The 26,475-nt window shown below is 37.1% G+C and overlaps 1 protein-coding gene across 4 annotated transcripts in view; it reads left to right on the top strand.

Annotated features, from left to right (window-relative positions):
• The window catches only part of ULK4 (unc-51 like kinase 4), a 540,948-nt gene that overhangs the window by 35,763 nt on the left and 478,710 nt on the right, over positions 1 to 26,475 (top strand). For all 4 annotated transcript variants that reach the window (XM_068558236.1, XM_068558233.1, XM_068558235.1 and 1 more), the window contains 4 exons: positions 2,208 to 2,268; positions 3,649 to 3,830; positions 4,715 to 4,761; positions 19,300 to 19,378. In XM_068558236.1, coding sequence (XP_068414337.1) covers positions 2,208 to 2,268; positions 3,649 to 3,830; positions 4,715 to 4,761; positions 19,300 to 19,378 — 369 coding nt within the window. The remainder of the gene's footprint in view (positions 1 to 2,207; positions 2,269 to 3,648; positions 3,831 to 4,714; positions 4,762 to 19,299; positions 19,379 to 26,475) is intronic.

The following is a 26,475-nucleotide window of genomic DNA, read 5'->3' as shown; positions in this document are numbered from 1 at the left end:
ACAGAGAGACCACACCTCTCATAGGTTGTCAGGATTGCAGGGCAGATGATGGGGAGACACGGGGAGCTTGGGGAGGCATGGTTACAATGCACTTCTAACCCAGTGGGATTTTCATTGCTTCACATCTGTGGAATAGAATACTGTATTAGTAGGGAATGATGAGTACTGTCCTTGGAAAAGAAAATTAATTTCTCAGTTCCTCTGTTTTCTGTTGATTTCCAGCTCCAGCACACGTTTCACCACCTATTATGCATTTTTATTTTCTTCCTTTTTTTAAAATGTCTTTTTCTTTATTAATTTATGACTATTTCATCTCACTGGGGAAGTTTCTATAGTTTGGAACAAAAGGCTTCTTAGATGAATGTTTATTTACTAGATAGACAACATTTAATATAGATTACTCAGCTACTTTTCATAATGGAGCTATCTCTTTTTATGCATTCAGGTATCTGGCAGAGTAACTGTATATTATACCAAATTTAATGTGTAACAGGGCATTTTCCCAGTGGAACTTCTAGAAGAATTTGTGCTATCTTTTGACCATATTCTGTATTTCTTTCTTTTTATAACCACACTTAGTTGTTTCTGGGAAAACTTAGAAGTTTTTTTTTTAACTTTTAATTTTGAACTAATTTTAGACTTAAAGGTTCAAAAATAGTAGACTTACTGTATACCTTTTACCCAGCTTCTCTGAGTGTTAATATTGTACAGGAACACAGTACTGTTGGCAAAACCAGGGGATTGACATTGGTACAGTGCTATTAACTGACAAACTGATTTGAATTTCATCAGTTGTGCCACCAGTGCCCTTCTTCTTATGTTCCAGGATCCCATGTTACAGTTGGTTTTTATGCCTCCTTAGTTTGACCCAATCTGTCCTTGTCCTTCACAGTCATGTGGTAATTTCTTATTCTTTCCTTGTCTCTCATGACCTTGACACTTTGAAGAGTATTGGGCAGGTATTAATATTTTGTAGAATGTCCCTCAATTTGGGTTTGCCTAAGTGTTTCTCATGATTAGAATGAGGATATGCATTTTTGGTGAGAATACTACCAGCAGAAGTTTAAAAGATGCTCTATAGAGAGGTTTTGGAGAAGTTAGACATAGAAATGATGATTGAATTTTTTTTTTAATTAATTATTTTTGGCTGCATTGGGTCTTCGTTGCTGCATGCCGGCTTTCTGTAGTTGCGGCGAGCGGGGGCTACTCCTCATTGCGGAGTGCGGGTTTCTCATTGTGGTGGCTTCTCTTTGTTGCGGAGTGTGGGCTCTAGGCGCACGGGCTTCAGTAGTTGTGGCACTCGGGCTCAGTAGTTGTGGCTCGCGGGCTTAGTTGCTCCTCAGCATGTGGGATCTTCCCAGACCAGGGCTTGAACCCGTGTCCCCTGCATTGGCAGGAGGATTCTTAACCACTGCGCCACCAGGGAAGTTCGATGGTTGAATTTTTTAATTAAAAGTGTCATGTTGAAGGTACCCCAGCTATTCCAAACTCATGGATCCAGCTGCTATACGTTTTCCTCACTTTGCTCAAGGAAATCGTGTGCTTTCCTATTCATGAAATTTTTTCTTCGCCAATTCAATCATCAAGTCCTAACCACTCTTCAAGACCTCATGCCCCTTTGCAGGTCTTCCATAAACCCTGCCCTGACCACATCAACCTAAAGTCCTTTCTGATTCTCTATCTTTTTAGAAACATTTCTCCGAAGTATTTTGTCTGTAATTATGTCCCGCCTGTTTTGCATTCTAATTTAAATATTTCATGTTTTTCTGTTGTTTCACAGATGTTTGTCTTATCTTTCTAACCAGTGTGTCAGCTCTCTGGCAGTAGGATCATGTCTTTTATGTCTTTGTATCCCCCTTAGCACTTAGCATAGTGCCTCACCCTGGCAGGTATCCAATAAATATTTGTTGAGTGAGTAAACTTCTAACCTAGAGGTAAATTAGCCTAAGAGTAAACCAGGATAGGGTGACCCTTTTCCATGAAGCTTTATTTTATTGAAGATATCAATTGAAATGATTTTATTTTATACATTTTTACCTATATTTGTATATTTTAATCTGAAAGGGCTTTGTTGAATGCTTATTCTTTTTGGTGATAAATTTTACAGTGTTCTTTTCTGTCTGCATTGATTTATAATCTGATATAGGAGACATATCAGGAGATAGATACCCATCTTAAAAGGTTTTGTTTTGTTTTTTTAACCACAGATAATGAAACAACCACCAATTAAATATGATCCGAAAATATTGCATCTACCAGCACATTCAGGTAGGATCATAAAGGGCTTATCAAGCACATAGATTCATGGCAGACAAATACAAATATGAAATTTAATAGCAAATGGAATATTTTATTTATGAATAGCTAAATTTTTATTTTCTTGCCAACTGGCTATATTCTTGAGACACTGTATAAATTATAAACAACCTGTAATCCATTTGAGCCAGCGTTTGACCTTACTCAGCTGGGTCTAGGCTGCTCAGTACTCTTGTGAGTGGGAAAGTTCCTATGAAACTGGGCGAGTTTTCCTGTTGAATGGGTGGGCCCTCCTCCTGTCCTTTCCCTTGTAAAGCCAGTTGAATTTCCAACATTAATGGTGCTCTTATGGGTACAGAGGGTCGGAAACCACAATGAAGAATCGAGATTCTACTTGAGGGAGTAGGGCAGTTGAGATCAGGGTCAGATGGTTCACTTTTGTGGGGTTGATGTAGGACTGGAGATACTTAAAGGCTGATTGTTACATTTCCTTTCCCCTAACAGAAAGTCTTACTTAGGGTGAGTATAAGAATTTTTCTTATACCTTAAATTTTGATGTATTTTGTTTGATAAGTTATATTTTAAGCTGTTAAACTAGATCTGGAAAAATTCTTCATCATAGCTAGAGTAGAATCTATGATTTAAAATCAAATCAAAGTAAATTCAGAATAAACAACGTATGTTCAAATTTAAATAAACTATTCCAAATAGAAGCACTATTTATGAAAACTTAGAGGAAAATTATCTCAAAATAATATTCTGTCCCTTTCCCCCTTTACTTTGAATTATTTTAGGAAATTATTGTTATAGCTTATTTTGTTTAAATATAGAGATTAGGTGAAACTATGTTAATTTTAGCGGGCACTTCATTTCCCAGTTTTTGTCTTTTGTTTGTATAGGGGTTTGGAGGTGGGAATCCCAGATGATTTCAGCTTTGTATTAACCTAGTTATGTTTACTAGTAATTTCACTGGGACCTTATAACATCTGTAGAAATTTTGGCTTTTCCAGTACTTTAAGGCTAGGTTGCTTTATTTATGCAAAGGGTATCTTGTTTTTTCCATAGTACAGTTTTATTTAAGTTTGCATTTTGTTGTGTTCTTGGTTGCAAGAACATTCTCCTAAATTTAGGCATCTACCTTTTTTAAGCATAGGTTTCCATTGACATAGTTCAAAACGTCTCCATGGGGTGAAAAAGAGATGAACATAGAAGAGCACATAAAAGTAGTGACGTCTTTGGAGTATTTTTGGTTTTGACAGTGTAAAGTTGTAATTTTCTGTGTGCCCTCACCTTAGGTATTGACATTCTGTGTTCCATTTTATTCCTCTTGTAATGTTCTCAGCAGTCCTTTTTCACAGGATCCCCACTTTTAATATTTTCTTTCCTCTGCAGTGGATAAATTAGTATTTCTAAAAGACCAAGATTGGAATGACTTTCTGCAACAAGTGTGCTCACAGATCGACTCCCCCGAGAAGAGCACAGCGGCCTCCCGAGCTAAGCTGAATCTCCTTTGCTACTTGTGCGTGGCGGCTGGGCACAGGGAGGTGGCCACCAGGCTCCTCCACTCACCCCTGGTACGTAGTTAAATCGTGAAGTAAAGACTCCTATCACGGACTTGCAGCTCTCCTTCTGCACGTAACTCTTATTTCTGTAGAGATTAAAACAAGTGCTAAAATACTAATACGATTTAATTACAGTGAAAAAAAGTGACTCATCAAGATGATAGATTTGCCAGAATTGTCATCTGTTTAATGCTTAGATCTAAAAGCAGTTGAATCGACAGTGATTTTGAACAACTCCTTTGGTAACGCTCAGCTTGCATTTTACGTTAACTTGTAAGGTATTTTTCATCTGTGAAATCATAAGACAGAGGTCTTTTCATCAGCTGCTGGAGTGAACTGCCCACGTGGAATACGGGCTCTTTTTACTGGGTCTTCCTGGTAAATTCCAAGGTTTCCGATGTGACACTGAACGGGGAACTGAGTCTCTAAGACTTTTTTTTTTTCCTTCTTCCCCTGGAGATATTTCTTGGACCGTCTTGATTCATCGATGAAACCGTGGGAATTTGGCAGAGCTTTTGAAGTCATCCTCCGAAAGGAGTTACAGTGGTCTGGGGCATTTTCCCTTGTGGGCCTTTGTTTGGGAACTGGCTTGAAAAAATTTAAGTTCATTTTCTTCCAGGATAGTATTACAGTTCCTTATTTGGTACTTGGTGTATGTTTGTGGGGTGAGGGGCAGAGGCATATTTAGGGAATATAATTGAGTTGGAGAAACTGAACGTTCTTGTTCTTAGTTTTTATTTTTATCTTATATTTACAAAGATGCAAAAGCACTGAATATAATTAATTTCCTTGGTGCAGGATTTGCATTTCATATGTATACAGGTTTGGTTTGTTAACTTAGTGGTCACTTTCTGTGTCATTTCATGAATGAAATACATCTTAATTTTTTATTCTAGCTCCAATTGCTAACCCAGCATTTGCGAATAGCTCCAAACTGGGATAGGTAAGTAATATTTATATCTTAATAAATTATTATTTTATTAAGTAGTTAAAACATATATATTTATCAAAAGCACATAGTCCTAAATTCTTATCACAAAATACTCTAAAGTAATGATGACTCTGAATCATAGCACTTGCTGTAGGCATCCCAGTTGTCCATTTAAAAAGATTTCAAAATAGTCCTTATCCTGATATTATAAATATAATTCCAAGGTTATGTAAACTACATCTGGAAGCTTTATTAATGGTTACTCTTTTGAATATTCTTTATCAAATACTTTACAATTATCCCTGTGTTTTAATTTAGTTACGCTTCTAAAGCGTTTTCCCTTGCCATTTTATCTTTCCTTAAGGTGGTTTACAAAATCTAATGAGATTGTGATCTGTAAACTCCTGATGGAAGGATGTGTACTTGCTTATATGGCGGCAGCATACTTGGTGAAAAGCTCATTAAAGTGTAAGAAGGCTCTGTGCTCTGGTTGCCAGTGAGACTTGGTCAGATGATTGATTACCTCTTTCCGAGTCTCAGCTTCTGGGAGACTGTTTGTGGGATGATGAAAGTGCTTTGGATTCAGACAGATGTGGGTGTAGCTCACAAATCTGCCCCCAGGCAAATTATTATAACTGCTGAGTGTCAGTTTACTCATCTGTAAAATGGGGATCGTGTATCAACTTCATAGATTTTTGGTAACAATCAAATTTGTTTTAATTGAAGTATAGTTGATTTACAATGTTGTTAGTTTCAGGTGTACAGCAAAGTGATTCAGTTATATATATTCTTTACAATTAAATTTTGAATGAAGTAGGTGTATGAAATACCTTGCACAGTGCTTGGTTCTTAGTGGGTGCTTAGTGTATTTTGGGGGTTTGGAAGTTGGTGTTATCAATCCTACTTATCTTGTATTATTGTTGAGAAGCTTGCGAAAACTTGAATGTGAAGGGGTTTTGTAAAATGTGCCAGTGGTAGGTTAGTAATTATTCTTCCATGCTGCCAAAACATAGGGGAAACAGTAGCTGTTCACAAAATGCTTTTTTGGATAATTATTCCTACACATCTTCTAATGTTACTCTCCCAAGGTAAAATCTGGCGTTACAAAATAGGATTTTTAGATCATTTTTGGGCATGTTAAACTTTGAGAAGGATTGTGGTATGCTCACTGTAAAAGAAACCAAAAAAATCTTAGCACTTCAGCTAAAACAAATTATATCCTTGAATAGGGTGCCCTCTGCTGATTTTTAAAAAACAGACATTCGTAATCCTTTCCAGGTACTACTATTTTTTTCCATTTTTTAGATTTAAGTTTAATTGTAAAACAGTTTTAATTTGAGGAAGATATGGATAGATAAACGCTATGCTTGGAGCCTTCTTTTACTCTCTTTCTCCATTCAAATACTTTTTCTTCCAGCGAGGCCTTCTCTGTCCTGGGTCATATCACCTTGATAGTGTATGATAAGGGTCTTTAACTTAGCTGGGGGACAATCACTGTTGAAGTATGTATGTTTATTCCTTGGCTTTGTTCAGCATATAGAAAAACAAAATAAAATAACATATAGTTTTGTATGTTTCTCTTCACTTTATAACATGTATTCTTTTTTTTTTTTTTTAAAACATCTTTATTGAAGTATAATTGCCTTACAATGGTGTGTTAGCTTCTGCTTTATAACAAAGTGAATCAGTTATACATATACAATATGTTCCCATTTCTCTTCCCTCTTGCATCTCCCTCCCTCCCACCCTCCCCATCCCACCCCTCTAGGTGGTCACAAAGCACCGAGCTGATCTCCCTGTGCTATGCGGCTGCTTCCCACTAGTTATCTATTTTTAACATGTATTCTTTTAATGTCACTAATTATTTGTCTAAGATTTTTTTATGGTATGCCTCTTTTTATATGCTATGAATATTTGATCATTTTATTTACCCTTCCCTATTTTTGGATAGTATTATAATATTGTAAATAATATATTGATGAACATTTTGCACTTAAATCTTCATGCCTATTTTTGCTTTTTCCCCTAAGGGCAGATTTGTAGAATTAGAACGAATGGGTAGAGGGCAATAGATATTTTTGTGACTTCTGATAAATTGCTGAAATGCTCTGTAGAAACATGATATCAACATGCATTCCCAGTCAATGTGTGTGAAAGTGCCGTTTTGTTAGAACTTTTAACAGTGAATACTTATCAAATTTTATAGCATTTGCCAATCAACTTTATTGAGGTATAATTCACAGATAATGCGTAATATTTTAATTTAAAAAATTTTATTAATTATAAAATATACATAACAGAATTTACCATTTTAGCCATTTTAAGTGTATAGTTCAGTGGCATTACGTATATTGCGATACGTATGTTGTGCAACCACGGTCACTATCAATTTCCAGAACTTTTTCATTATTCCGAACAGAAGCTGTTACCCATTAACCAGTAACTCCCATCCCTCCTCCTCCCAGTCCCGGATAACCTTTGTTTTACTTTTTGTTTCTATGAATTTCCCTGTTGTAGGTACCTAATATAAGTGGGATCATACATTTGTCCTTTTGTGTCTGGCTTATTGCACTTACCTTAATGTTTTCAGAGTTCATCTGTGTTGTAGCATGTATCAGACTGTCATTCTTTTTTAAGGCTGAATAATATTCCATATATGTATATGCCACAGTTTATCTTTTCATTTGTTGATGGACACTTGGGTTGCTTCTACCTTTGGCTGTTGCAAGTAGTGCTGCTATGAGCATTGGTGCAAAAATACCTGTTTGAGTCCCTGCTTTCAGTTCTTTTGTGTGTATACCTAGGAGTGGAATTGCTGGATTATTTGATAATGTTATGTTCAACTTCTTGAGATACCATCATAACTGTTTTGCACAGTGGCTGCACCATTTTACATTTCCACCAGCAATGCATGAGGGTTCCAGTTTCGCCACATCCTCTTCAACCCTTATTTTTTTCAATTTTTTTTTAATAGTAGCTCTCCTAATGGGTATGAAGTTATATGTCATTGCGGTTTTGATTTGCATTTCACTAATTACTAATGTTGAGCACCATTATTTACCTTCTTTGGAGAAATGTCTGTTCAGGTCCTTTGCCCATTTTCTGATTGGGTTGTTTTGTGTTGTTTATTTATGGGAGTTCTATATGTATTCTAGATATTAATGACATATTAGGTATATGACTTACAAATACTTTCTTCCATTCTGTGGGTTGCCTTTTTACCCTGATAGTGCCCTGTGCATAAAGTTTTACGTGTGATGAAACCTAGTTTTTCATTTTTTCTTTTGTTGCCTGTGCTTTGAGTGTTCTATCTAAGAAATCACTGCAAAACCAATGTCATAAATCTTTTCGTTTTTTTCTAAGGGTTTTATAGTTTTAGCTCTTACATTTAGGTTTTTGATCCATTTTGAGTTAGTTTTTTTTTTATACAGTGTTAGGAAAGAGTCCAGTTTCATTCTTTTGTTATGTTTATATTCAGTTTTCCCAGCACCATTTGTTGAAAAGGCTGTCCTCTCCCCATTAAACGATATTGACAGTCTTGTTGATAATCATTTGACTGTATATGCTGAGGGTTTGTTTCTGGGCTCTCTATTCTATTCCCTTGGTTTATAAATCCGTCTTTATGTGAGTATCACAGTGTCTCGATTACCATAGCTTTGTAGTAAGTTTTGAAATCAGAATATGTGATTTCAACTTTGTTCTTTCTCAGGTTTATTTTAGGGTCCTTTGATATTTATATTCTAGGAAGGATTTTTCTAATTTTTAGTATAGTTTGATACTTTAATAAGGTAAATGCTCATTGTCAATTTTTAAAATACAGTTTCTCCATTTGTGAATTACTTCACTTCTTGGTTGATGGGATTTCATTATTTGGTAGTTTTTTGTTTTGTTTTGTTTTTTGTTTTTTAAGTAGAATATCTCGCAGAGGCTCTGCTTCTGGAGTTCCTCCTTCCTTGAAGCTTTCTGCCTGTGGTTTTGGGGCTCAGGCATAGCAGGCTGAATGAGACCTTCTTGCACCTTCAGGCCACACTCACCTCTGTGCCATCCTGCTTTGTTGCTCACTCATGTGCTGGCTGCAGCTCTGGAAGACTCAGGGGCCAACCTGACTTTTTCTTCCTCTTATATGTGACCAGTTTGATTTTGTTTTTCAGTGAAAAAAGAATTTTTCTTTATATTCCAGGCTTGCAAAATTTTACTAGAATGTATCTAGGTATCCCTTTTTACTAATTTGCTTTGCCAGTCGGTCTGTTAAATGCTGCAGCCTTTCTTTTGCTTTCCTATTTCCTTATGATTTCCTCATCTCTATTTCATCCTTTTTCTGCTCCTGAAACTCCTGTAGGATGGGTGTGGGATTTTGTGTCTCTCTCTTTTTTTTTTTCCTTGCTTATTTATTTATTTATTAATTTATTATTTATTTATTTTTATTTTTGGCTGTGTTGGGTCTTTGTTGCTGTGTGCAGGCTTTCTCTAGTTGTGGCGAGTGGGGGCTACTCTTCGTTGCGGTGCGCGGACTTCTCATTGCAGCGGCTTCTCTTGTTGTGGAGCATGGGCTCTAGGCACGTGGGCTTCAGTGGTTGTGGCACGTGGGCTCAGTAGTTGTGGCACATGGGCTCAGTAGTTGTGGCACATGAGCTCTAAAGCGCAGGCTCAGTAGTTGTGGCGCACGGGCTTATTTGCTCTGCGGCATGTGGGATCTTCCCGGACCAGGGCTCGGACCCGTGTCCCCTGAATTGGCAGGTGGATTCTTAACCATTGAGCCACCAGGGAAGCCCAAATTTAGTGTCTCTTGACTTAATTTTCTTTTGCTTTCTCACTCTTTTATTGAGATACAATTCACATACCAAAAAATTCACCTTTTCTTGGTTTTTGTTGAGTTTATGTTTTAGAGCAGTTTTCGGTTCACTGCAAATTAAGGGGAAGGAACAGAGATTTCCCACATACCTCTGCCCCCACATATGCATCGCCTCTCCAATTATCAATATCCCCCGCCAGAGTGGTACATCCTAAATTGACACATCAAAATCATCCAAAGTCTGTACTTTACATTACAATTCCTTCTTAGTGTTGTACATTCTGTGGGTTTGGACAAGTGTATAATGATGTGTATCCATCACTATGGTATCATACAGAGTATTTCCACTGCCCCCAAAATCTACTGTGTTCTGCCTGTTCATCCCTCTGACAACCACTGAACTTTTTATTACTTTCATAGTTTCTCCTTTTCCAGAATATCACGTAGTTGGAATCATAAGGTATGTAGTTTTCTCAGATTGGCTTCTTTTACTTCGTAACATTCATTTAAGGTTCCTCCATGTCTTTTCATGGCTTGATAGCTCATTCTTTTTAGTGCCAAGTATCGCATTGTCTGCAGGTACCACAGTTTATTTGACCATTCACATACTGAAGGACATCTTGATTGCTTCCAAGTTTTGACAATTACGAGTAAAGCTGCTGTTAACATCCATGTGGACATATGTTTTCAACTCCTTTGGATAAATACTGAGGAGCCTGATTTCTGGATTGTGTGGTAAGAGTATATTTAGTTTTGTAAGAAATCACCAAACTGTCTTATAAAGTGACTGTACCATTTTGTATTCTCATCAGCAATGAATGAGAGTTCTGTTGCTTCACATCCTTGCCAGCATTTGGTATTTTCAGTGTTCTGGATTTTGGCTATTTTTATAGGTGTGTAGTGGTATCTTGTTGTTTTAACTTGCATTTCCCTGATGACATATGGTGTGGAGCATTTTCTCATATGCTTACTTGCCATCTGTGTATCCTCTTTGGTGAGGTGTCTGTTCAAGTCTATGGCCTGGTTTTTCATCAGGTTGTTTTCTTATTGTTGAGTTTCAAGAGGCCTTTGTATATTTTGGAAAACAGTTTTTTATCAGATGGGTCTTTTGCAAATATTCTTTTCCAGTCTGTGGCATATCTTCTCATTCTCAACATTCCTTTTGCACAACAGAAGTTATTTATTTTAATGAAGTCCAGCTTATCAATTATTTCTTTCATGGAGCATGCCTTTGATGTTGTATATAAAAAGTCATTGCTACACCCAAGGTCATCTAAGTTTTCTATGTTACCTTCTAGGAGTTTTATAGTTTTGCATTTTACACTTAAGTCTGTGATCTGTTTTGAGTTGAAGTTTTGTGAGCGGGTGTAAGGTCTGTGTCTAAATTCATTTTTTTTCTTGTAGATGTCTAGTTATTCCAACATCATTCATTGAAAAGACTATCTTTGCTCCATTGTATTGCCTTTGCTCCTTTGTCAAAGATCATTTGACTATGTGAGTCTATTTCTGGGCTCTCTTCTGTTCCACTGATCTATTTGTTCTTTTGCCAATACCACACTGTCTTGATAACTGTAGCTTTGTAGTAAGTCTTGAAGTCAGGTAGCATCAGTCCTCCAACTTTGTTGCTCTTCTCCAGTATTGTTGGCTATTCTGGATCTTTTGCCTCTCCATATAAACCTTAGAATCAGTTTGTCAGTATCCACAAAATAACTTGCTGGGATTTTGGTTGGAATCACATCAGATCTACAGATCAATTTGGGAAGAATTGACATCAGGACAATATTGAGTCTTATTCATGAACATGGAGTACCTCTCCATTTCTTTACTTCTTCGATTTTGTTCCATAGAGCTTTGTAGTTTTCCTCATATAGATATTATACATATTTTATTAGATTTGTTCCTACATATTTCACTTATTGGGTGCTAATGTAAATGGTATTGTGTTTTTAATTTCAAATTCTACAAGCTTATTGCTGGTAAGACTTTTATATATTAACCTTGTATCCTGCACCTTGCTGTAATCACTTAATAGTTCCAGGAGGTTTTTTTGTTGTTAATTCTTCAGGATTTTCTGTATAGACAGTCATATCATTTGCAAACAGTTTTATTTCTTCCTTCCCAATCTGTATACCTTTTGTTTCCTTTTCTTGTCTTATTGCATTACCTGGAGCTTTCAGTGTGATATTCAAAAGGAATAGTGGTGAGAGGTGATGTCCTTGTCTTGTACCTGATCTTTTTTTCCCTTAAATATTTAATTATTTATTTATTTTGGCGGCGCCAGGTCTTAGTTGCGGCACGTGGGCTTCTTAGTTGTGGCACGAGAACTCTTAATTGTGGCATGCACGTGGGATCTAGTTGTCCAACCAGGGGTCAAACCCGGGCCCCCTGCATTGGGAGCATGGAGTCTTACCACTGGACCACCAGGGAAGTCCCTGTACCTGATCTTAGTGGGAAAATTTTGAGTTTATCACCATTAAATATGATGTTAGCTGTATTTTTTTGTAGGTAGTCTTTATCAAGTTAAAGAAGTTCCCTCTATTCCTAGTTTACTGAGTTTTTGTCATGAATGGGTGTTGGAATTTGTCAAATGCTTTTTTTGCATGTATTGATATGATCATGTGATTTTTCTTTTTTAGTTTCCTGATATGATGGAAATTCACTTTTTAAAACTGTACAATTTAGCGGTTTTTAGTGTAATCACAGAGTTGTGCATGTATCACCACTATCGAATTCCAGAACTTTTTCATCACCCATTGAGACCTCGTACCTGTTACCGTCTTCCCCTCAGTCCCTGGAAACCACTAACCTACTTTCTGTCTGTAGATTTGCCTATTCTGAATATTTCATATAAATATACAAAATGTGATCTTTTGTGACTGGCATCTTTTCACTTAGCATAATGTTTTCAGGGTTCATCCATGTTGTAGCATGTATTAGTACTTCATTTTTTTTTGGCCGTGCCACATGGCTTGTGGGATATTAGTTCCCTGACCAGGGATCGAACTTGGGCCCCTTCAGTGAAAGCAGGGAGTCCTAAACACTGGACCACTGGGAAATTCCCACTTCATTCTTTTTTATGACTGAATAATATTCCATTGTATGGATAAACCATATTTCATGTATCCATTTTTAATGGACACTTGGGTTGCTTCCACATTTGGCTGTTATGAGTAACACTGCTCTGATCATGTGTATAAAGGTTTTATGTGAACATATGTTTTAATTTCTCTTGGGTACCTACCTAGTAGTGGAATTGTTGGGCCATATGGTAATTCTGTGTTCAACCTTTTGAAGAACTGCCAAACTCTCTTTTACTGCTCTTCCCTGATTTTACCTTTGAGCTTTCAAGCTTGATACTTATCCTTGCTCATTTTACTGAGAATCACTATTTTATTTCAACAATCATATTTTCAAGTTTTTGTTCATTTGTTCTCTGATTGGTCCTTTTTCCTAGCTGCCTATATTTGATTTAAAATGTACTTTTGAATTTGAGGATAAATTATAGGATTATAAAAATTCTGTTTTGGAATCGAATTTAGGGTTAAATATTATGACTAATATTTAAGGTTAAACATTAGGATTATAAAAATTTTATTCTTTTTAACCTGTGGGTCACTTTGTTTTCATCATGGTCCTGCTTTTTAATGCTGTTGGTTCCTCAAATGCTTGGTGATCTTTGGTACTTAGTTTATATTATGAACAAATGGTTAAATTGATCAGCATAGAGGCTGGCAGTACACATTTCCCCTATGGTTCTCTTAGTCTGTTTCTCCAACAACGTCTTCTTTAAAGGAAAGGGCTGGCCTGTGAGTGGATGATGCCTGTTGACTAGTTGACTTGTATGTTGGGAGCCCACCTGGCTGAAGAGCAGGTAGGCAGGCTGGAGGCCTCTTCAGTTTCCAGGTTGGGTTTTTCTTTGGGGTGGGACTGGCTTTCTTCCATTAACCTCTTTCCTTGCTTTAGTATCTGGTGTGGAGGACCACTCTCTGTTCTCCACATCCATACTTGTATCCCACCCCAGAGTAGATTGCTCATTGTAGGAATAATTTTACATTTTACCCTGGAGGCCAGGACTGAGGGTTTATTCTGTGTATCAGGGAAGGAGATGGGAAGGAGGCAGGATCTAATTGGCTCACCTGTTCATTGTGAAGTTCTCTAATCTGATGATTGTCTATAACTAATCCTTGCTTTCTGTTTTACTTTATTCCAAGCCTCTGAGGCTTGTTGGGAAGACCTGTCTTTACCTGTGGTTCTTAGACAGGAGTTTCTTCTCTTCATTTTCTGTCTAATTACATCTAAGTGTGTCATCTAGGATTTCCTCAAACATTCTGGTCTACTTTCAGCCCTTCTTTCTGTCTCCAGTTATTTAATTATAAATTTTTTTTCTTTTAGCAGACTCTTGAGGGAACAGAAAAGTGGGTGTCAGTGTCCCTTCTGCTATCGTAAAGTTTTTTTTTAAATTTTATTTTTTTAAAATACAGCAGGTTCTTATTAGTTATCTATTTTATACATATTAGTGTATATATGTCAATCCCAATCTCCCAGTTCATCCCCCCACCCCCACTTTCCCCCCTTGGTGCCCATACGTTTGTTCTCTACATCTGTGTCTTTATTTCTGCCTTGCAAACCGGTTCATCTGTACCATTTTTCTAAATTCCACATACATGCGTTAATATATGATATTTGTTTTTCTCTGACTTCACTCTGTATGACAGTCTCTTGATTTGATGTTATTTACATGATTGTGATTAATGGGCATTTTTATTTTTCATTTGCTGTCTAAGTTATACAGAAGTGCTTCTAAATTTACAAATGTTTAGGCCTTTAGTTTATGTTTGTTATTTCACTTTTATTATATCATCATATGTCCTGTATAATTTCTGCTGTTGGGAATTCTATGAATTTATCTTTGTGCTCTAATAAAAAATCATAAAAAAAAGTCATGAATGTAGTAGATAATGTGGTAATCATAGCTAGCCCATTCAGCACATATTAAATGTTAGACACCATGGTAATTCCTTCACACGGATTATTTCCTTTGACTCTTTGAGTAAATTGGTGAGGTACATATTGTTGTTAGTCCTAGTTAACTTGAAGTAATCAGGCATGTGAAGGAGGAGTAACTAACCCAGGGTTCCTCCCCCGCCCCCGACCATGGGGCTAAGACTGGCCTCAGGACATTTCATTCCAGAGTCCTAAACACCATCCTATACAGCCTCCCACTGAGTAAGTGTGGTCAGAGTTTAGATCGTAGAGCTTGATATATACATCTGTTACTATGATGCTTGTATGTTTGTATTCACTGTGGCCTTCTTGCTGTGCTTGGGAGAGAGGTAGATTGGAGTTTCCCACTACTGTTGGGTTTACTTTTTATTCTTTATTAATATGGTTTGTAACAACTCACAACTTATATCCTTTGTAGGTCATACCGTTTTTAGTTCTCAAACAATCTTTTCCTCATTTAATGATTTTAGCCTTAAATTCTGCTTTGATATTTGCGTTGAAAATCCTGCTCCAATTTTGTTTACCTTTGTTCAGTCATATTTTTACCCACCCGTTTTCTACTAATGTGTTTAGTTACTTTGTTTTGATGTTGATATTATATTCATTCAGCAAACATTTATTGAGGGACCATGCCAGGTACTGTCTTAGTGCTCGCAGCCCTGCCTTCATGGACCTTGTGGGCTAGTGGGGGAGATGGATAATAAATAGTCTGTTTTATTAAACACACAAAGGAGTAACTATAACATTTTAGATCTGCTCTAATACAGTAGCCACTAGCTGCATGTGGTTATTTAAATTTAAATTTAAAACTAGTTCCATATTTCTCAAAAAACTAAAAATAGAACTACCCTATGACCCAGCAGTTTCATTCCTGTGTATATATTTGAAAGAAACAAAAACACTAATTTGAAAAGATAATGCACCTCAATGTTCATAGCAGCAGTCTTCACAATAGCCAAGACATGGAAACAAGCTAAATGTCCATCAACAGATGAATGGATAAAGAAGGTGTGGTACATATATACAATGGAATACTACTCAGCCATAAAAAAGAACCAGATTTTGCCTTTGCAGCAACGTAGATGGACTTGGAGGGCATTATGCTAAGTGAAATAGAGATAGACAAATACTGTATGATATCACTTACATGTGGCATCTGAAAAATAAACTAGTGAATATAAGAAAAAAGAAGCAGACTCACAGATATAGAGAAGAAACTAGTGGTTATCAGCGGTAAGAGGGATGGAGGAGAGGCAAGATAAGGGTAAGGGATTAAGAGGTACAAACTAATTTGTATAAAATAAGCTACAAGGATATACTGTACAACACAGGGAATATAGCCAATGTTTTATAATAACTATATGTGGAGTATAACCTTTAAAAATGGTGAATCACTATATTGTACACCTATAACTTATATAATATTGTACATCAATTATACTTCAATAAAAAATAAAACTAGTTCCTTAAAGTAAATTTTGTGTGTATACCTATACATATATATATTTATTTCTTCAGTTGCACCAGCCATACTTCAAGTGCTGGATAGTCACATGCATGTGGTGGGTACTGTGTTGAACAACGTAGACATGGAATGTTTCTGTTATCGCACAAAGGTTTATTGGCCATTGCAGCTTTGCGTGCTGTTATGGATGTGGGATGTTCTGAGCTACAGTGTAATGGGTCATTAGGGGCACCCGAAATGGTGACCTTTAAGAAAAATCCTGAATTATGAGATGGAGCCAGTTTTGTGAGGGCATTACATATAGATATAGTTGTATGTAAGTATTTGGTATAAATTGAGAAATACTGTCACTATTAGTTTAAATAGTTTACAACTTAAAACTGTAGGAGTTTCAAGGAGGGTGTTTTCTCTTGTTCTGATAGGAATTGTTTCTGGTGAGAATGGGAAAAATATTTAATTAGCATGTCCTGATACATTTTTCTTTTAGTTGGATAAATCTGGTTGCCATTATCTAATTTTGTAGATTGAAAAAGTGCTTCAAGGTTTCTGAAGTATTTTGAGCTTGTCTTTGAACTGAGATACATAAGTTTTTGCCTTGTATCCTTTAATTCATTAGTGAGTTTTTGATAATAGCATTTGTTTTACATTGTGAGAAAACTTAGAAGTTAATCCATCTGACCTTCTAAACTGCACACATTTAAGCAATTCAAAATTGAAGTGTAATTGACTTGACCGTGGTCCCATATCTGGTCAGTGACAGAGCTGTGACTGGAAGCTTTTCCTTGTAACTTTTGGGCCAGTGTCCTACCAAATCTTTTTCAAAACCATTACTTTTAAAACATAATCTTCTTACTCAGAGGCAGAATGCTAATCATAGAAATGCCTAGGACTTCTTTAATCTGTTTATGTTTAGAGATTTAAATGGCTAATCCAAGAAGCATTGAAATCCATAACAATTATCTCTGTATGATAGAGTTCTGACAACACGAACACTTACCTGTGGTACTTCTCTGAGTGTGATTTGTTTCCCTTCACGGGTCCTGCACAGTTTATTTTACGAATATGAAAAGTAGAGGCTCTCTGGATGAGGAACTTGCAATGCAAGCATTACTAAATAAGAGTACAGTTCTAATCAACTCAACCATTTTTTTCCAATTAAAAAAGTCTTATCAAAACTAATTTTCTCCATGAAATGAACTTTTCCAAATCACCTGAAGTGATATTTAATAATTTATATTTCATTATAAAACTACTTTTATAATTTAACACTTCATTTTCTGCTGGGTAATGAAACAAACACCTCACTGAAAGTATTTTTACAATATTTGTTAGACTTGTAAAAATTTCTTTTAAAGTGAATATATACACATATGCTTCACTATCCTGATATTAATTACTGACTACTTGTGTATAAAATCATTGGTCTACTAATAAGTAGAGCAGAAGTCTTGAGAAAGAAAAATGGAGCTGGAGGAATCAGGCTTCCAGACTTCAGACTATACTACAGAGCTACAGTAATCAAGACAGTTTAGTACTGGCACAAAAACAGAAATATAGGTCAATGGAACAGGATAGAAAGCCCAGAGATAAACCCATGCACATATGGTCACCTTATCTTTGATAAAGGAGGCAATAGTATACAGTGGAGAAAAGACAGCCTCTTCAATAAATGGTGTGGGGAAAACTGGACAGCTACATGTAAAAGAATGGAATTAGAACACTTCCTAATACCATTCACAAAAATGAACTCAAAATGGATTAAAGACCTAAATGTAAGGCCAGACACTATAAAACTTAGAGGAAAACATAGGCAGAACACGCTATGACATAAATCACAACAAGATCCTTTTTGACCCACCCTTAGAGAAATGGAAATAAAAACAAAAATAAACAAATAGGACCTAATGAAACTTAAAAGCTTTTGCACGGCAAAGGAAACCATATCAAGATGAAAAGACAACCCTCAGAATGGGAGAAAATATTTGCAAACAAAACAACTGACAAAGGATTAATCTCCAGAATATACAAGCAGTTCATGCAGCTCAATATCAAAAAAACAAACAACCCAACCCCAAAATGGGCAGAAGACCTAATTAGACACTTCTCCAGAGAAGATATACAGATTGCCAATAAACACATGAAAAGATGCTCAACATCACTAATCATTAGAGAAATGCAAATCAACACTACAGTGAGGTATCACCGCACACCAGTCAGAATGGCCATCATCAAAAAATCTACAAACAATAAATGCTAGAGAGGGTGTGGAGAAAAGGGAAACTTCTTGCATTGTTGGCGGGAATGTAAATTGATACAGCCACTATGGAGAACAGTATAGAGGTTCCTTAAACTAAAAATAGAACTACCATATGACCCAGCAATCCCACTACTGGGCATATACCCTGAGAAAACCATAATTCAAAAAGAGTCATGTACCACAATGTTCATTGCAGCACTATTTACAATAGCCAGGACATGGAAGCAACCTAAGTGTCCATCGACAGATGAATGGATAAAGAAGATGTTGCACATATATACAATGGAATATTACTCAGCCATGAAAAGAAACGAAATTGAGTTATTTGTAATGAGGTGGATGGACCTAGAGTCTGTCATACAGAGTGAAGTAAGTCAGAAAGAGAAAAACAAATACTGTATGCTAACACATTTATATGGAATCTAAAAAAAAATGGTTCTGATGAACCTAGGGACAGGACAGGAATAAAGACAGGTGTAGAGAGTGGACTTGAGGATATGGGGAGGGGGAAGGGTAAGCTGGGATGAAGTGAGAGAGTAACATTGACATATATACACTACCAAATGTAAAATAGATAGCTAGTGGGAAGCAGCTGCATAGCACAAGGAGGGTGGGAGGGAGATGCAAGAGTTAGGGGATATGGGGATATACTTATGTATATAGCTGATTCTCTTTGTTATACAGCAGAAACTAACACAACATTGTAAAGCAATTATACTCCAATAAAGATGTTAAAAACTAAAAGAGCAGAGACTTTTAAAATTTTTTATTTTCCATTTCACTATTAAAGCACAACTTGTTCAGTTTTTGTCACCGTTACAGATGGTGCTACAGAGGGCATTGCGTTCAGGTCTCCCTGTGTACACAAGGGAACGTTTCTCTGGACCATATATGTACAGGAATGTATGCTCACCCTGTCTCATTCCACTTCTGTCTCATGTTAATGCTTACAGTTGTGTAATGTGACTAACGGGGTTTGGTTTCCCCGGTCCTAACTCTCCACTTCAGAGCCCATTTTCTCTCTGTTTACAGAAGGGCCAAGGTGGCGCGGTTGATTGGTTTACTGGCCTCGCACACAACGGAGCTCCAGGAAAATACACCTGTTATTGAGGTAATTTCTTTTATTACTGAAATGTTATGAATGGCAAAGATTGTTCTTGACTTTAGAATATGCAGCTTTCATTGGTGTTAAGTGTGGAATTGTGGCAGTTGTTATAAAATAACCTCGGTAGACCTGTACACTTCAGCACAGCCGCTCATTTACAACATAGTCTGTTGTCAAAGGTGGTGTGGTGGAATTACAAGGCTTGTGGACTCTAGTCGTCATTACTGCATTTCAATAATTTTTGGATAAGGTTTATTTCATTACTGGTTTTCTTGTGGTCTACTCAACATTTTATTATAACTAAAGTATTTTCTACTGGAAGCCCAGCTCAACTTCAAATTAAAATTTTTTTGGGTTTTTCACATTGAATTTAGTGTTTTTATCCCTACCAGTTGTCAATTATTTCTGACAATAGTCACAGTATTTAACTGCCAGGCATGCACTAAAGATACTTTCAAATGTGGTCGGCCCTGTGTATTCACGGGTTTGAGTCTGTGGATTCAGTCAGCCATGGATTGAAGATATTCAGGGGGAAAAAAGTTCTAGAAAGTTTCACAAAGCAAAACTTGAATTTGCTGAACGCTGGCAAGTATTTATATGAAATTTACATTGTACTAGGTAGTATAAATAATCTAGAGATGATTTAAAGTATGTGGGAGGATATGCATAGGTTATATGCAAATACTAGGCCATTTTATATAAGAGCATCTGTGGATTTTGGTATTTGTGGGGTTCCTGAAACCAGTTCCCCACAGATGCTGAGGGACAACTGAATCAGTCATTTCTTTCAAATACCAATATTGGAAAGCCCTTATTAATTAACCAGTAATTCCAAGTCCCATGAAGTGGATGCTACCATTGTATTGCCTTTTTGAACGTTCCTGAACACTAAAAACTACTTTCTATCTATCCTGTTAATGTGTACTGCACTTAACTGGCAGTAGATTTTTATCCCTTGGACTAGGAGAGTGTCGAGTCAGAATAGGTGAGAAAAACCAAGGCTTTTAAGGGGGAAGGGCAGAACTCCTGAAGGAAGGAGAAAATGGTAAAAAGAAGGGATTTTTGTAGAGCCAGACCTGGTAGTGTGGTATCTGGGGCTTTGAGAGGAATTGTTTAGCCAAGTACTGTCTAATAGAACTATCTGCAGTGAAGGAAGCTGTCCTGTATCTGTGCTGTCCAGTACCGTAGCCAGTTGCTGGGATGGTATTCCAGTTAGTCCTGGGCTGTCTAGGTGGAAGCAAATGGGAGATTAATTTGTGCTCAGTGCATTTCCTCTGCTTATGATTCCGTCCCCATTCCCTGCAATTATTAGACCTCTGAGCTACTAAAGAAAATGTTACTAAGTCTAAACTTTTCCTTCTTTTTGTGACCAAGAAAAATGAATTGTGACCTATATGATCACTGATGGTACCCAGCTTGGCTATCAGAGATCTATAAACTAGATTTTTATCTAAAAGACCAAGCAGATAGGGCAGTGACACTTCGGCAGACGAGGAGAAGGCTTAGGAGCTCAAAAGTGGAGCCTCCTTCTGATGACTCAGAGCAAAGGGTCTCCAGTGAAACAGATTTGCTGGAGGAGATGGGAGAGAACTTGATGAAAATTCTAAGACGAAGTTCTGACATTCTAGAGGACATTCCTGGATAATCAAAGTAGGAGGGAACAGTGTGCCATGAAGAAAGAGCCCCTGAAGGTGTAAAATATGACTGTTGAATTAAAATATTCAGTAGATGCAGTAGTAAGTAGGAGATACTGGGTACCTTAGAAGCCGAGTTAGTGAATTTGAAGATAAGTAGGATGTGAATTCTCTTAGGATTCAGAAGAAAAAAAAAAAGGAGAAAAATTATGAACTAAAAAGGCACGGAAGACAGTTGCAGAACATCTCTTACACTGTCCAGTATGGTAGCCATCAGCCAAAAGTGGCCACTAGGCCCTTGAAAAGCAGCAAGTCTGAATTGAGATGAGCTGCAAGTAGAGAACACACACCAGATATTGAAGACTCAATATGAAAAAAAATAATAATGTAAAGTATCTCACCTGTAATTTTCTTTATAGATTACATTTTTATTTTAAATTTTTATTGGCGTATAGTTGATTTACCATATTGTGTTAGTTTCAGGTGTACAGCAAAGTGAATCGGTTGTACAAATACATATATCCACTCTTTTTTAGATTATATTCTAAAACAATATTTTAGATATATTAGGATAAATATTAAAATTTTTACTTTTATTTTTTAATGTGGCTACTAGAAAATTTTAAATTGCCCATGTGGCTTGAATTCTATTTCTATGGGACAGCACTTGTCTAAGATAAACACAATGGGATTTCCAGGAGGAGAGATCCAAGCAAGCAGAAATGAAAAATAATAGGAGAAAATTTCACCCTGAGCTGAAGAAAGACTCACATCTTTAGATGAAAGGTTTTGCACCAAATGTCAGGCAAAACATTGAATAAAAAGAATGCACACGTAGACCTATCCTGGTGAAATTTGTAATTTCAAAGATAAAAATAAAACCTAAAACCCAGGTTATAAGCAAATAAAAGCAAATTAGGCTTACGTTTAATTTTTCTGTAACACTAAAGGCTAGAAGATAAAGAAAATGGTGGAAATGGATCGACACTTAGGAGGTCATGTGATGTTAAATTTCTCTGTTATGTCCGTTGTACTGCCTGCTTGTGGGGACAGAAGATGTTTTCAGAAACTCAATCTGAATTTCACCAACATTTCTAAAAAAAAAAATTTACTTGAGCAAGCTACTTGAGGAGCTGCCAGCTTCAACACCCCCTTTCCCACCCAAGTTTTAAGATAATGTAAAGGAGAAACAAATAAAAACAATGAATCTATTTAAATTTAAGTCTAAATAATAGCTGCTACTGTTGTTGTGAAATATAATCTGGAAAGAATGGATTCTTGAAAAAGACTATAAATATACTTAAAAAATTAATAGTAGCATGGAAGTAAATTCTACATTATTTTAGAGGGTCTGAAAAGGTAGGGGAGAAGGGAATGGAAAAGGAAACGGCAAGTTCTTTCTTGTTCTTTTACGAATTGAACATTTACAGAGTGCCTCTTGTGGGTATGGCCTGTGTTACTTTCAGTAAGACCATCGTTCCAGGCAAGTTCTTGTCTTGTTCTAGAAGGAATTCATAGATGCTGTTTTATTCTTGGCACTGATAATCCATTTCATTCTTGGCATTGATACTCTTATTCTTAACAAATATTTGTCAGTACCTGCGTATGTTGGTGCTTATTTTTATAAAATAAGCACCTGCTATCTAGGTGCTTATTTTATAAAAATAGATGGCAATCTCTGTTCTTGTGGAGCTTGTGTTCCAGTGTAAGGAGAGAGATAATAAACAAATAAATATATAAAATTCGGTGGTGATAAATTCAGTGGTAAAAATGTAGCAGGGTTTGGAAATGATGAGGTGGCAGCAGTGGTGGTTTAGAGATTGGCTGGTTGGGGAAGGCTGAGCAGAGACCTGAGGGAATTGAGGGGATAGTTCCCTCAGCTGGGGAAGAGCATTCCAGATGGGGAAGACACATGCACCCCAATGTTCATTGCAGCACTATTTACAATAGCCAGGATATGGAAGCAACCTAAATGTCCATGAACAGAGGAATGGATAAAGAAGATGTGGTACATATATACAATGGAATATTACTCAGCCATTAAAAGGAATGAAATTGGGTCATTTGTAGAGACATGGATGGACCTGGAGACTGTCATACAGAATGAAGTAAGTCAGAAAGGGAAAAACAAATGTCGTATATTAACTCATATATGTGGAATGTGAAAAGATTGGTATAGACGATCTTATTTACAAAGTGGAAATGGAGATGCAGATGTAGAGAACAAACGTATGGATACCAAGGAGGAAAGGGTGGTGGTGGGATGAATTTGGGAGGTTGGGATTGATGCATATACACTATTGATACTATGTATAAAATAGATAACTAATGAGAACCTACTGTATAGCACAGGGAACTCTACTCAGTGCTCTGTGGTGACCTAAATGAGAAGGAAATCCAAAAAAGAGGGGATATATGTATGCGTATAGCTGATTCACTTTGCGGTACAGTATAATGCAATACTGTAAAGCAACTATACTCCAACAAAAATAAGTAAAAAAAAAAAAAAAAAAAAAAAAAGGTCTGGGGATAGATAAGTGATTGGCACGTTTCTAGAAGCAATGAGGAGGCGAGTGTAGCTGGAACTGAGCCCGAGATAGCGATGGGAGATGAGGTTAGTGAGGTAGCCAGAGGCCAGGCCATCCAGAACCTTGTTGTAAAAACCATGGTCAGAACTTGGGGTTTTAGCCTGAATGAGATGGGAAGCCATTGGAGGATTTGGAGCAGAGGAGAGCCTTGGTGTGGCCGATGTTTGGAAAGGATCACTTTGTTACAAGGACAGGGGCAAGGTGGAATCAGACCACTTTAGGGGGCTTTGGCAGTTCAGATGAGGGATGGTGGTGACTTGGACCAGGTTTGTAGTGGTGGAAAGAGTAAAAAAATGATTTTATTCTGGATATGTGTTTTGTTTTTTTCACAGATAGATTTTGAGGAGTGTTGATAGATCTGCTGATTGCTCTGATATTTGAAGGCAGACTTTAATAACTAAGTCTGGCCAGTATAAATTCTAGTATTCAATATGAAAAGTGCTGAGGCATCAGAAAAGCAAATCCAAAATGAAATTTCAAGACAGGCACCAGACTAGCAAAAATTAAAAAGCCTTAACAATCCTCAGTGTTGGTGAAAATACTAAGCAGGAGTGCTCACATGCTGCTGACGAATGTAAATGGGCAGAGCCGCTCTGGAAAAGTGCTTGATCTCTGAAAGCTGAGCACATCACTACCCTGTAACCCAGGGTACCAAGTGACATGTACAGGAAAAGTACACGATCTGGAAAAGTGCTTGATCTCTGAAAGCTGAGCACATTACTACCCTGTAACCCAGGGTACCAAGTGACATGTACAGGAATATGTATTGCCAGTATGATTTGTAACAGCCCGAGATTTGAAACAACCCACGTGTCTATCAACAGCAGAATCGACAAAGTATGTCACATTCACACAGTGGAACGCTGAATAGCATTGCAAATGAGTTCGTCCTTCAGCACTGGGAAATACGCTGGGATGAATCTCACAGTCATAGATAGTTTTCCTAGACATCAGTAGGACATTCCCTGGGCAAGACTGATCTATATATTCAGGCATGTCCCGGGGCTGTGATGGCTCTTGTTTAGAGGGTCAGCTCCCCCTTGGTGCCAGAGGTGATGAGGGAGAGGGGTACGTAGGTAGGAGTCATAGAAGGTCTGGAGATGAGGGCTGCCTTGAGGCACAGAGTCTGGGGAAGACAGAACAGAGGGCAGGGCTGGAGCTGAGAGGCTGCCCAAGTCCTCGTGCTTGGGACTCCTGTGGCTCTGATGGGATAGTATATTCTGCCACAGGAACTGGGCAGATCTGGGCAGAAGGCATCAGCCACCTCGGGTGATGTGCCCAGCTCACCCCCGGCTCCATGCCTGTGGCCTGGTCCCCCTGGAAATTGCTGCTGCTGTGTCTATGGCTACTGGGAGCATTTGGCCCAGCAGTTCTTGAGCTGCACCTGTCCCCGTGCTCACTCAGGTTGAGTTCTGTGGCCAGTGCTTCCCTCTCTTCAGTACTCTGTGTTCTCAAAGTATTTCCCCAGCTCCTGTTGCTGTCCCTTATTAAACATTGCATTCCTGAGCTCCTTTGAGAAGGGGAGGTGCGTGTTAATTCCTGAGGTCCTTGTATGCTCTGTTCCTTCACTTTTCCCTTTCTGGGTGTTTGCTGATGTTTTATTAATTTGAAATGGAACTTGAGGAAAAATCATACTTAATTTAAAAAAGCAAGTATATATTTAACTACCTAGGAAACTTTTGAATTATGAATTAACATATACTATATTGTGAATTATTTTCTGTTGGATAATGAGGAGTTTACAGAATAACTTGAAATTGTGTCAGGTGCTCCTTTGTGATGCCATCTTTTTTTATTCCGTTACTACTTAACATTTTTTAGTTCTTTATTAATTCCTATGACCAATTGGCTGTAACAATTAAAACAGCCACTAGAGGGCGCTCAAACACTGAAAACAAAGTTTTACAAGTTAATTTATTTTACAGCTTCGGGAAGGAGTAGGCTTGGCAGGTATTTGGTACTGTGTTCATCTTTTCCCTGTTTTTTGGAGTTTCTGCTGCATGAAATGTGGTTCCAGTCCATTGGCAATTATTACCATTTGAGATTAACGAAAGCCATGACAGCCTCTCCAGAACGATGCAGTCATTTCAGGAGACTTGGACTCCTCTGTGAGGCCCTATGGTGAGCCTTAGGTTCAGAGCTCTTGAGACCAGCTTTCTGTAACACATTTGTGTCTTCATACATAGTTTTTCAGTAAATCATTAATAAAATTTCAAGTGTGAGACGCGTTCTGATTTTTCCAGTAGGTTTACTACCAGCAGACAATAAAACTCATGGTTGAAGATCCTGTAGGTATTTTAAAGGCATAGAATCTCATTTTATTTTATTTAAGTAATTTATTTTTTAAATTTTATTTTATTTTTTTATTGGAGTATAGTTGATATACAGTGTTGTGTCAGTTTCAGGTGTACAGTAAAGTGATTCAGTTATGCATACATATATATTCTTTTTCAGATTCTTTTCCCTTATAGGTTATTACAAAATATTAATGGTTTCCTGTGCTATACAGTAGGTCCTTGTTGGTTATCTGTTTTATATATGGTAGTGTATATATATTAATCCCAAACTCCTAATTTATCCTCCCTCTCTTTTCCCTTTGGTAACCATAAGTTTGTTTTCTGTGTCTGTGGGTTTATTTCTGTTTTGTATGTAAGTTGATTTGTATCATTTTTCTTTTTTTTTTAGATTCCACATATAAGTGATACCATATGACATTTGTCTTTGGCTTAGTTCACTTAGTATGATAATCTCTAGGTCTTTCCATGTTGCTGCAAATGGCATGATTTCATTCTTTTTTATAGAACCTTATTTTGAAGATAGATTTTATTCATTTTATTTTATTTATTTTTGGCTGTGTTAGGTCTTCGTTGCTGTGCGTGGG

Source organism: Eschrichtius robustus, chromosome 12 (genome assembly GCF_028021215.1).
Source record: "Eschrichtius robustus isolate mEscRob2 chromosome 12, mEscRob2.pri, whole genome shotgun sequence".
Taxonomy (NCBI): Eukaryota; Metazoa; Chordata; class Mammalia; order Artiodactyla; family Eschrichtiidae; genus Eschrichtius; species Eschrichtius robustus.
This window is presented reverse-complemented; position numbering and strand designations above follow the sequence as displayed.